The 13,412-nt window shown below is 33.4% G+C and overlaps 1 protein-coding gene across 1 annotated transcript in view; it reads right to left on the reverse strand.

Moving 5' to 3' along the window:
• Nucleotides 1–764: 764 nt before the first annotated feature.
• Nucleotides 765–13,412, reverse strand: part of DNAAF5 (dynein axonemal assembly factor 5) — a 58,973-nt gene continuing 46,325 nt past the window's right edge. The window contains exons 10-13 of the mRNA XM_072597798.1: nucleotides 11,677–11,827; nucleotides 10,428–10,584; nucleotides 2,930–3,124; nucleotides 765–1,883 (exon numbers count right to left, since the gene is read on the reverse strand). Coding sequence (XP_072453899.1) covers nucleotides 1,747–1,883; nucleotides 2,930–3,124; nucleotides 10,428–10,584; nucleotides 11,677–11,827 — 640 coding nt within the window. The 3' untranslated portion in view covers nucleotides 765–1,746. The remainder of the gene's footprint in view (nucleotides 1,884–2,929; nucleotides 3,125–10,427; nucleotides 10,585–11,676; nucleotides 11,828–13,412) is intronic.

A 13,412-nucleotide genomic window follows, 5' to 3' on the forward strand; every position in this document is an offset into this window, starting at 1 on the left:
AGGACATAAAATGCCAAATTATCCTAAATGTAAAATGAAAATAAAATACTATATGGTCAGACCTTGAAGCAATGCCAGCTATAATAAACATGATAATTCCTTTATAAGTGACAGAGTTAAATGGGAGAGATGCCTCTTCATTGTTTACATATTTTTAAATGTACAATTTAACAGTAAACCAAATAGGAACAAGTCCCTCCCAGGCTTTTCTTCTGTGTTCAATAAAAATAATTATGGTGTGATAATTTTGATTTAAATCCTTGGAAATATGAGATTCAAAACACTACTGTTTTTTAAAGATGGTGTTCAATAGAGATGATCAGGAATTAGATGATTTGTAGCTAACTGTGCCAAAAAGTAGACATCTGTTCTAGTAAGTGAAAGCACCATGAGTGTGGATGCACTGGAAAGTAGTGGAAAGAACATGACACTTGGCAGATATGGATCTGAGGCTCTACTTTGGAACTTACTTGGGTAAGTTGCCAGGTCACTCTCAGCCTTAGGAGGCTCATCTATAAGACTGGGATACCGTTCTTTACCTCACAGGATTGCCATGAAGATAACATGAGAAAACACAGGTGAAAAGCTTTGTAAACCTTAAAGCACCATGTAATGGTAAGTTATTATCATTAAAGTTATGCCTAGATAAGGGATACAGGGACTGAGTCCTTTGGCTTCAAGTATTTAAAAAGAAAAAGTGGAAAAAACACTACATTCTAAAAATTTTTTGCCAAGTATTAAAAAAAAAATACACATTCATCCAATACTATAAAACTGAAAACTTTAATTACATTTTGAAACATAAGATGCCAAATTTTAAATGATATGTAATCAATTATTGCAAAACAGAAATAAATGTGCTACCTTTTCCTTGGATGACTATAAATTTAACTTACGGGGACAATATACACTGAAAATTTAAGTCTATAAGGCACTTTGGAAAAGAAGGTGCTAAGAAATATCACTGGGAAACATGTGACAGCTTTAAAAATAAAATATATGTTTTATTATTTATTTTATAAGAAAACAGCTTAAAAGTATATCTGATCCTTTCTCTGGATTTCAACACTGTCAATCTAACTATTAATTATTTCTTCAAAAACAATTTTTCATATTAAATTATAATCTGTTGACAATGGTGAACATTTTACTTGTGACAATTCTCCAATACAAAAGTATTTTCAAGTTTGTTACCTTATATTAGTTATATCACGCAGAACTCAAGCAATAGGTAAAAAAAATCTTCTTGCTTTTGCTTTTTAAAAAATTACTGGAACAGAAATTAATTATAATTAGAATCCTGGTCACTTTGTATCTAATTAGTCTCATACTAGTAACTCACAAATCCATCTAATGTACACTGACATAAAAACAGTGTTGGTTTTACTCTCAGTGTGGGTAACTGCATTTAATTTTAATTTCAAATTACCAGAGACTAAAAGACCTGTGAATGAACTATATAAATTAGACATAAGTACAGAATCCATTTAATGGACATTAATACTGCCTTTAAAAATTATTAGATATAAAAGAAATTCACAAGAGAATGTGTTTTCCTAGACCACTGTATATGCAATAAAGACATTTTTTGTTACTATAATATTATTTCTTGCTTTCTCTAGGTTGTTAATTTAAAAAAGCTCTGCTAAAAGAACCATCAATTACTGTCTGAAAAAAGACAAACATCTGATAGTATTCTACAATTCCAAAAATTGTAATAAATTGACTGATTCCAGAATCCTGCATTTAGAGGATACCTCTAGTTGATTGGATGTGCTGCAAAAGTTGTTCACAATAAACTAAAGATCGATGTTTGTATTTAACAGTCTCAATTTCTTCCACCAGTAAGTCAGGGAACAGAATACTTCCTTCTTTTAAAACCCCTATAAAAAAAAAGAAAAATGCTGTTTAAAAAAAGGGCCAGAAATCATAAATGAACATTTAAAATATGCCATCTCCTCATTTCGAAATCATCAGCTTCCTATGCAAATATAAGCTGCATATGTTTACACTGAAAAGGAAAAAAAGTGTCCAGAATTCATTAATTAATCATTTATTATATCTATCTAACCTAACAGTGACAGAAAATGCTTATTAAAAAGTCATGACAACCAAACTTCAGGTTGCTGCTAGCCTTGAAAGAAATAAAACAAGTTGTTACTAGAGATCTTTTGGCAATAAAGAAATCTGTCTCTCTGGTTGGGGAAATGTAGGGTAGGAATGAGGGGAGTGCTAGGGGGAGAGGAAGGAAGAGATTTTACCTACTGATTAATTTGCCGGAATAACTGGGTCACCTTCATTATTGCTGACTGCCCTGACCCAAGAGTTCCATCAGAAAGTAAAAGACTAAGTATGTGCAGATGAAATTATTGCAGTTTTGTACTCTAATAAAGAAACTGTGACCTAGTATGTCAGAAAATATTAATGAAAAACTTTAATCTTTTTTTAAAATCCAAAAGTGGGTACATTACTAAGCCACAGGCACATATGATTTAAAAAATTACTGTAAAAAAACTCAATGCGAATGTCTAACAATGTTGCTAATGCTGAAATTCTTTGACATACATTATTTAAAAGAAGAAACAAGCAATAAAACTAGAAACAGGATAAAAAAGCAGTCACTGAACATTTCTAGAATGTGAACATTACATTATTTTAACACTATATTATTTTAAATCCAGTCCTTCAGTTGAAAAACTATCTAGACCAATAATTATATATTCAAAATAAATTCAACTTTTCACATGGTCTGGGACCACACAAATGCAGAAGACCTTGATGTGAATAAGGCTTTGTCATTCTGACTCTATGGGCCTACCTAACTGATTCTCCCTGGAGTGCTGTGTCAAGTACCTCCTCACCTGCTTACTTAATTTCATTTTAGCAATTGTAGCTGGCCAGGATTATAGTTAACTGAAAAAAATCTTACCTAACACTGCATCCTGAATTGCACTGTCTGGATCATCAAGGTGAACCAGCAGCTCTTTGTAAAGATACTGTATAGTGCCTTTAAAAAAGACTTTCCCATCATCGTCATTTCTGATACACTTCAGCCAGCTAATTAAGGAACTTGTAGCCGCTATTCGGACTTTATCTGAAGCATCATCCAGACGTTTCAAGAGTTCTAAAAGAACCAATGAAAAATTTAAAGCAATTATTTATTTGAAATCACTGTAAGTAACAACCTGAGATGAATTAATCCACCTATTTATTTAACTTACATATTATGTTAAAGACATTGTTAGGTTTCATGGAAGACAGAAAAAATATGACCTAATCTTTGTCATCAAGAAGTTCACAATCACGTTGAGAAGAGAAGTCATAGGGTATCATGAAGAAATAAAACATGACAGTAAGTAGCAAATGCTAAACAAGTGCTGTAGGTGTGTGTAATGTGTAGACTAACACATATTTGTATGCATATATGACACACAAACAGGCACTCGCAAATACACACATACACATACACAATAGGGGCTCTAGTTTGGCTGGAGCCATGGGTGTGAAATCAAATTAACTAGGATGATGCCAGACAGGGGAGATAGAGTTTGGTATGGTCCATCAAAAGAGGAGGAGGAGTTAGGCAGATGTGAGAGATGTGAAAGCAAAAAACATGCTCACAAAGAGTCTGGCTAAGGAGAGGGTTCATGCAGGGAATCTTAAGAAAGTAAAGGCAAATAGGCAGAATCCTAGACAGTTTGTCAGGGGACCTGAATTTCACTGGCAGCTCTGTCACTAATAAACTGCCACCTTTAGTGAGTCTTCTAGGGGATAGCTTCACAGGGTAAATCGAGCACCTGACAGAAATAACTGCACAAAAAAAATTAAAAGTGGTAGAATCCACTTGAATAATTTCTAAAAATGAAAATACATTATAATTTCAGAAATGACTGAAGACAGTGGGAAAAGAGAATTAAATTTATTTTCAGCTTTTAGGGAAATATAACTCTTAGCTTTAGTTTCTTAAACTGTAAAATGAAAAGACACCAAAAGCTCTAAAATCTATTGCAGCTTAAAAATGTCTAAGGGGTCTCATACTCCACTGATTTAGCAAGACTAGAATATTTCCTGTGGCATTTTAAAAAATTCTTTTATTGATACTTTTTGTTTTTATATTATAGCCTTCTCCAAATAGCGTATTCTACCTACTTAGCAGTAAACATAAGGAAAACGTTTAGGTAAAAAGAAAAAAAGCAAGAGTGTGTCAAAGTCTGATAGGATGTGCTAGATTTTGCCCTGCAGTATCTACTGGGAAAAGGAGGATGTATTTCTGGATATGATATTTGTGACTATACAAGACTGACTTCCTCTTAGTGTTTTTTTTTTTAATTTACATGAATGTAATTCACTTCTAGACTTCAAATTATACTGTAAGCATAATTAACTATTTGGTAATAGTTAAAAAACAGGAAAGTAGATTACTGGAATTGAAAAATTAAAAACAATGTAACTCAATAATCCAATATCTGATATACCCAAGAACATAAATTACTTAAGCGAGATCTGCCCATGTGACAAGAATTACGGGGAATACTAGAAAGTAGTTTGGTAAAAATCAGGGTTATAGTACAGGCCACAAAAAAACCGAACACTGATATGTAACTCGAATTTTTTTTGTCAATGATATTTTTTTGAATTACATATAAAGATCATTTTTATAATAATGAGTTCCACATTTTTCTCCCTCCTTCCTTTCCTTCCCTTCCTCCCCCCTCCTCAAGACAGCAAGCAATCTGATATAGGTTATATGTGTACAATCATGGAAACAATTCCATATTAGTCACATGACCTGAATGTTAAAGGCTGAAAATTAGAAAAGTGCCAGATCAGACTCCTTTCACAACTAGAACTAGGTGAGAATTCTTAAACAAACAAATGGATTTAGAGGTGATTCCAAACAATAAAATGGGTTAGGATTATCTGTGACTGTGAGATTACACTCGTGCTCGTGATTGTGGTTTTGAAAGTTTTTTCCTTCTGTGTGAAGTCAAATGTATCAAACCTGTGGCCGTGGTGTCCTCAGCATCACTGTCTAATAACTGACCTAAATGGCCAAGACCAACACGATGAAGTCTCAGGAAAAGAAAATTCTAAGGCCTACTTGCCCTCTGGTGGCCAGGCACATGAAATCAGCTGTATGTACCTTAGAGGAAAGGTATTTAATTAACAGATAATGAATGCACCATTTTGGAAAGTTGAAAGCAAAATGCTTTCTGGTGTTTTGAACAAGAATGGCTGTTGGTTCTTTTACAAAACTAAAAAATCTTTCCTACATCTATTGATATAATCATGGTTTTTATTGTTTTTGTTACTGATACCCTCCTGTTACATTTATAGTTTTCCTTATGCTGAATCAACCTTGCATTTCTGGTAAAAATTCAATCTAGTAATAATATATAATTTCAAAAAATGTTATAACCTCTTTGCTAAAATTTTAGTAAATATTCTTATGTCAGTGTTCCCTGGATACACTGTTCTACAGTTTTCTTTCTCTGCTTTGTTTCTCCCTGGTTTAGGTAGTAAGAACTTGTTTTGTAGATGATATGATAGTTCAGCTAGAGAACTCAAAAAAGTCAACTAAAAATTTAACTGAAACCATATATTTAGCAATGTTGCAGTATATAAAATAAATTCACACAAATCATAAGCATTCTAGTTAATATATCATGTTATATGTTGGCATTATACCAACATTAAATTAGAACATATAAAATTATATATATTGTATCATAGTACGTAATATATGTAACATTACACCAACATATCAGCATTTCTGCAAAATTACCAACAAAAGCCAGTAGAAAGAGATAGAAAAAGAAATTCCATTCAAAATGTTTATGGAATGCAAGAAATATTTGGGGTCCTATCTACCAAGATATACACAAGAACTACCTTACTAAAGCCATAAAACAATCTTTACAGAAATAAAAGATCATTTCTATGCCATCTAATTTGTTTTCCTTATTTATTTCCACAGCAATCAAACCAGCAAAGGATTACTTTATATAACTAAAAAAATAATGAAATTCATCTAGAGGAACAAAATATTAAGGGAAATAATGAAAAAAAATGTGAAGGGTGCCTAGCAGTACCATGGTAAACTATACCACAAAGCAGTAATCATCAAAACTATTTAGTATAGGTTAAAAAATAGATAGGCAAATTGACAGACTTTAAATTTAATTTAAATTAAATTTGAAATTGCTAAGTGCTTTATAATTATTATCTCATTTGATCCTCCAAACAACCCTGACAGGTAGGTGCTATTATTATATCCATTTACAGAGGAGGAAATTGAGGTGGACAGAGGTTAAATGACTTGCCCAGGGTGACACAGCTAGTGACTGAGGTGAGATGGGGTCCAGGTCCAGCGCTCTATCCACTGTGTCACCTAGTTGCCTATGCATTAAGTTTAGGAAAACATATCACACCCTATATACCAAGATAAGCTTCAGATGGGTACTGGACTTAAACATAAAAGGTGATATCATAAACAAATTAAGAGGGCAAGGAGCAAATTATCTTTCAGACTGATGGACTAGAAGTGAAGTGACCAAAGGAGCCTTAGAAAGGATCACAGAAAATAAGATGGGTGGTTTTGATTAAAAGTCTCATGTTCAAGTTACATAAGACACCGACTAAATTTATAAGAACCGTTCCCCAACAGATAAATGGGTGAAGGACAAATAGTTTTCAAAAGAGAAAAAACAAGCGATGAACAGCTATATAAAAAATCACTACTAATTAACAGAAATGATAACTAACATTTTATCTCACATCCATCAGACTGACAAAGATGACAAACAAGGATAACTGATGGAGAGATTTTAGGAAAATAGTGGAGCTGGGAATTAATCTCTGAGGCCTTGAGAGCACATGGGGCCCTCTAGGACCTTAAGTGCAGCCCTTTGACTTAATTCAAACTTCACAGAATGAATCCTCTTAATAATCTGTTCTGTAAAACTTGGACTCAGTCAAAAGGCTAAGGACCTAGAAGGCCACATGTGGCCTGGAGGCCACCGGTTCCTCACACCTGGCTAGCCATTCTGGAAAGCAATTTGGAACTATACTCCAAAAGTTAATAAAGCACATACCTTCTGATTCAGTGACACCACTACTGGGTTTATTCCCCAAAGAGACAAAAAAATAAGATATGTACAAAAATATTTATAAAAGCTCTTTTTGATAAAGCAAAGAATTGGAAACTGGGGAGGGGAGTGCCCATGTACTGGAAAATGTTAAACAAATTATAGTATATGAATGTAAAGGAATTATTGCTGCAGTGTAAGAAATAATGAAAAGACAATATGAGAGAAACCTGGGAAGGCTCATATGAACTGATGGAGAATGAAGCAATCAGAACTAGGAGAATAATCTATACAACATCTAAAGAAAATAACTTCAAAGTTTTGAAAACCTTGACCAGTACAGTGACCAGTCATGATTCTAGGGGACTGATGATATTACCCATCTCCTGAAAGAAAAGAGATGGACTGAAGATTCAGAATAAGGTACACCCTTGCAGATACAAACTGGGAATCAATTTTGCTGGACTATGCCTATTTTAATAATTTTGTCTCTATTTTGGTCCTAAGAAGGGTGGAATGCAAGGCAGAAAGGGAAATAAGGAGAGGACAGGTAAAACAAAAAACCAAAACAACAAAAAAAGACAGGTACACCGAAGCATCTTAAATGAGAGTGATGCAACAAAATCATGAAAAATGAGTCAAATGCTTGCTAATGCTGAAGAAATGCTGAAGAAAATAACACTTTAAAAAACAGACTAACCCAAATGACAAAAGCAATCCAAAAGGCCAATGAAGAGAAGAATGCTCAAAAAAGCAGAATTGGCCAGATGGAAAAGGAGATCCAAAAACTCACTGAAGAAAATAATTCTTTAAGGATTAGAATGGAGCAGATAGAAGCTAATGACTTTATGAAAAATCAAGAAATTATAAAACAAAACCAAAAGGAATGAAAAAACAACACACAATGTGAAATATCTCATTGGAAAAACCATTGACCTGGAAAATAGATCCAGGAGAGACAATTTAAAAATTATGGAACTACCTGAAAGCCATGATCAAGAAAAGTGTATAAACATCCTCTTTCCAAAATTACCAAGGAAAACTGCCCTGATATTCTAGAACCAGAGGGTAAAATAAATATTACAAGAATAAACCAATTGCCTCCTGAAAAAGACTCCAAAAGGAAAACTCCTAGGAATGTTGTAGCCAAATTCCAGAGCTCCCAGGATTGTGGAAATACAATCAGGATAACACAAGATCTAGCAGCTTCCACATTAAGGCATCGAAGGGCTTGGAACATGATATTCCAGAAGTCAAAGGAACTGGGATTAAAACCAAGAATCACCCACCCAGCAAAACTGAGTATAATACTTCAGGGGGAAAAATGGTCATTCAATGAAATAGAGGACTTTCAAGCATTCTTGATGAAAAGACCAGGGCTGAACAGAGAATCTGACTTTCAAACATAAGAATCAGGAGAAGCATGAAAAGATAAACAGGAAAGGGAAATCATAAGGGACTTGCTAAAGTTGGATGGTTTACATTTCTACATGGAAAGATAATATTTATAACTCTTGTCACAGTATTAGGGTAGTTAGAGGGATTATATACATATAGACAGAGGGCACAGTGTGAGTTGAATAGTAAAGGATGATATCTAAAAAAATAAAATTGAGGGGTGAGGGAGGAATATATTGGGAGGAGAAAGGGAGAAATGGAAAGGGGCACATTATCTCTCACATAAAAGAGGCAAGAAAAAGCTTTTTCAATGGAAGGGAAGAAAAGGGAGGTAAGAGGGAAGAAATGAAGCTTACTCTCATCACATTTGGCTTAAGGAGGGAATAACATGCTCACTCAATTTGCTATGAAAATCTATCTTACACTACAGGAAAGTAGGGGGGAAGGAGATAAGTGGGGTGTAGGGAGATAAGTGGGGTGTGGGGGGATTGACAGAAGGGAGGGCAAATAGAAAGAGGGGGTAAATTAGAATTTCACATTTTTGAGGAGGGGATAAGGTCAAAAGAGAGAACGGAATAAATGGGGGCAGTATAGGATGGAGGAAAATATAGTTAATCTTTCACAACATGATTTTTATGGAAGTGTTTTGCATAACTACACATGTACAGCCTATACTGAATTGCTTGCCTTCTCAGTGGGAACAGGTGGGGAGGGAAGAAGGGAGAGAAGTTGGAACTCCAAGTTTTAAAAATGAATGTTAAAAATTGTTTTTACATGCAACTGGGAAATAAGGTATACAGGCAATGGGGTATAGAAACCTGTCTTGTCCTACAAGAAAATAGAGGGGATGGGGATAAGGGAAGGGAAGGGTGTGATAGAATGGAGAGCAAATTGGTGGAAGGGTTAATCAGAATGCATGCTGTCTTGGGGTTGATGGAGGGGAGAAATGGGGAGAAAATTTGGAACTCAAAATCTTGTGGAAATAAATGCTGAAAACTAAAAAAATAAATAAATAAATAAAGACAATGGAAAAAATAAAAACATTATTCTGAGGAGTCCACAGATTTCCTCAGGTTGTCAAAGAGCACCAAGATATAAAAAAATGTTCAACATTTCTGTTCTACCCAAAGCCTTCCTAGATTCTTCAGATAATGACAATGATAATAATAATAATAATGAAAATTTGGGCTGCTCCTTCTGCCACTACTACTGCTGTCTTTTGATCTATCTGTCTCTCTCATACATGCGCACAGACACATACACACATACATCCCATGTCTCCCCTGATAGGATGTATGATCCTTAAAAGCAGAGATGATTTCATTTTTTGTCTTCATCTCCTTCTCCAATGTCTGGCACAGAGTAGGTGCTCAATAATGTCTTCTGATGATTGATTCTCTGGGCCTCAATAAATGGAGTTGGACTAGAGAGTATTTAAGGTTCATTTCACCTCTAAAAATTTAACTCTAGGTATGTTTTAAATGTTAAGTTGTGTTAAGACTAAGGAAAACATATAACTGATAAAGTGAAATAAGAAGATCTAAGGATATAGTGACCATAAAGTAAATAAAGATACTACTTTGAGTTATTACAACTCAAATTATTAAACGCAATGACTAAATTTGGTTCCAGAGGATTGATAATGAAACACACTTACCCCTTCTTGAGAGAGAGAGATGGTGTGCAACCATATAGAATAATACATTAACTATAGATGTGGTCACTGTGACCACATCTATAACTTGCTTAACCAGTTTATTTTATTTATACAAGAGAGTATTCTACGTGTGCATATGGGTGGAGAGAGAGACTATTGAGAATTAACAGCAATATTAGAAATAAAAAGCATCAGCATAACAAAAAATTGGTAATATTTTCTTTACAATTCAATAAAAATACGATCAGATGCAAAATGAGTGTATTTTGATGGTGAAGTCCTACCAGGATAAATCTTGATGAGTTTATCTGGATCAACTGTGTCAGAACTGGCCTTTAAAAATATGTTAATAATACGGCATGACATTAATCGAGTCATTTTAGAATCTTCTTCCAGTGTGTTAATAATTTGAGGCATCAATACTTCTTGTATTTCTATTATCTGCAATTAACAAGAAAACACAAGAATTATAAAAACTGGCTTCTAATTGAAAATTGGAACTAACCCTGTTGATAAGAATTTTATATCAAAGACCTGGCATACAGTATATGCACTTATGAATATGAGACATATGGTTTTTATGTAAAATTTTAATGAATTTTCTGAATTCTCTCCCATGAAGCAAATGTTTACTTAATTTAAAGTTATTTGTGTTGAATCTAGAGAGTGACTGCCCACAGTGCATTACACCCCTTTTCTATAATTAATCATGTAGCATGAAAAAGATTCATGACAAGATTACTCAAGAATGTATTTTTTCTTCCAATTGGCATTTTAGTAATAGTTTCACTTAGAAATAATCACTTCTTTAGTATACCACAAGATGGTGCTCATGCACTGGATAGATATTTTAAAATAACTTTTTTTGCCCCTTATGTATTCTGTTATTGTTCTGCAGAAGAAGATATAAACTCAAAACAAGAGAAACTATTTTTAATAATTATCTGATTTATTTTCTCAACTAAGGACTGACTAGAGACATTTTCCCAGCAAGGCATGTCTAAGATAGCAATTACACTTTGGTTAAATTTTTATTATAAAAGTAACCTCTGTCAAAGAGAAAAAACCTTAGAAAACCAGAGTAATTCTTCTTAAATATCTGTGATTGCCAAAATCATGAGAATATATGTTTACGAGGTAAAATAAAATAACCTTGTGAACTTCATTGACCAGACCTTTCCCATTTCTATATTTTGTTATATCTCTAAAAGTTTTCTTCTTGCTATCAATATAGTTACAGGCTAAAAATTTTCCTCCTCATTTTTCCACATTAAAACATTTTTACAATAAGGAAGATCTCTGAACTTAACTAGAGATAATTTAGTTGATTAAAATTTAACAGCTGAGTTTCATGAATTTAATACTTTGTTATAAATACTGATATTTTTGTAACCAGAAAATTTTTATTAACTGTATCTGTACAAAGCTTCTTCTCAGAATTACTTCACATTTATTATGTAGCTTGAAAATTTTTTTTTGACACTATATATGTTTTATTAACATATGCTTTAAGAATGAATTTGAGAATTGTACCTGTTTTGGTGAAAGTATCTCGCTGTGAATGAGAGCCCAAAGGCATGATATGGCTGTAGTGCGAATGGCGGCTGCGGTTCTTCCAGCATGCCACTGCAGATTAGGAACCAGTATGTCTTTTATCACTGTTTCAAGGTGGCTGTGGAACTGCCTGAAACCAAACAGTGAGAAAGCAAATAAAGGAGGTAAACAGCTGCTTTATAAAGGAAAAAACAACCTAATTTCAAAAAACTTATTATACTCAGCAAAATAAAAACAGAATAAATCAATGGAATTCTTAAATATTACATTGACCAGATGTAAAGAAAGGAAACTGATCCTACTCCTTTGGGGTCTGCCTACTCTTAGTAAAGATATGAAGGTTTGCCCTTCCATTCACATGCCTAGGACTACTCTTAAATCCACTCAAAAGAAGTTGCCAGTGCAAGGAAGGAGCTATCAAGCAAAATTGTTCACATTTTAAACAAAAGAAAACTCATAGAAACAGACAATATAAATCCCTCTGTAGATTATAGCTCTCAAAACAAGGAAAACATTTACAGGTTCCATCTTAAACATTAGTATAAAAAAAGGGGGGAGGCACTACATAATTACCCAGACTACCAATTAGCAAAATGGGTTCTGAGGGACCCAAAGTACAAATATGAGTGCAGATTACAGGAGGGTCAATTTTGTTGAAACAAGACATACTTGATGACACAGGCTTTCTAAAAAATGCTGTTCAATTTTCAACTGGTTGATTAAATCATCATACTACACATACAATCCAAGCCCCCAAGTTCAAAACCACATATACCAACTTTCAAATGTTCATTAATGAAAGACTATATATCGCCTATCAACAGATTTCTCCACATAAAATACCTTCAATGCCTACAGTAATTTGTCTTAACGGTTAATTCCAGTACATAAATTCCTTAACCCCCTCCCCAGTAGTGAACTATCACTAGAAATTCTCTTAAGATTTAAAATATGGAAAAAAACTTTCATAAATCACTGATTTACATATATGCAAAGCTCTAGAAATGTTTGGTATTGATCAAATGAAAATGGATTCTCTATTAAGATATCAATCTATATTTCATACTTTATTTGCCACTTTGAGAAACATTTACATAAATACTAAATTGCTTTCTTTTCTTGGTTTTAATAATCTCTTCCCCAGCAGATGGCATTTCCGAGTCAATATCAAAAACATAAAACTTCTGAAAAGGATTTCTAATTTAATATGATTTACAGATTTTTCAATTAAATTTTTTTAATACATGTTAATTTTTAAGCTGAGTTCTTTTCTACAGAAAATTTTTAAGGATTTCTTTTATTATTGCTTAAAATTTACTTCTGTAAGATGGTTTACATAAAATGATTCTGAAGAAATGTATAAAAGTTTGATGGCAACATATGAAGGTTTCTGGCTGTGCCACAATGGCATACTCTCTTGGAAGTATTTTTTCCTAAATGTCTTATATTTAATGTCAGTAAGGCAAACTAGTAAGCCAACTAACAAGATAATGGACCACAAAGAAGCTGCTGTAACAAGGTAAATCAGAACTTGTCAACCTAAACTGCTAAAATATAGAAAGGAAAAAAGCAAACTACTTCCAAATAATGAATTCTATTGTGTACAGAAAAACGTACATCTCTTCACAGGAAGAATTAATGACTTTAGAATATCTTTGACCTGACCTAAAATTAAAAAGTAATGCTAAGTAAAATATTTTTACCCATCTTTTCTA

Source organism: Notamacropus eugenii, chromosome 3, assembly GCF_028372415.1.
Source record: "Notamacropus eugenii isolate mMacEug1 chromosome 3, mMacEug1.pri_v2, whole genome shotgun sequence".
Lineage (NCBI taxonomy): Eukaryota > Metazoa > Chordata > Mammalia > Diprotodontia > Macropodidae > Notamacropus > Notamacropus eugenii.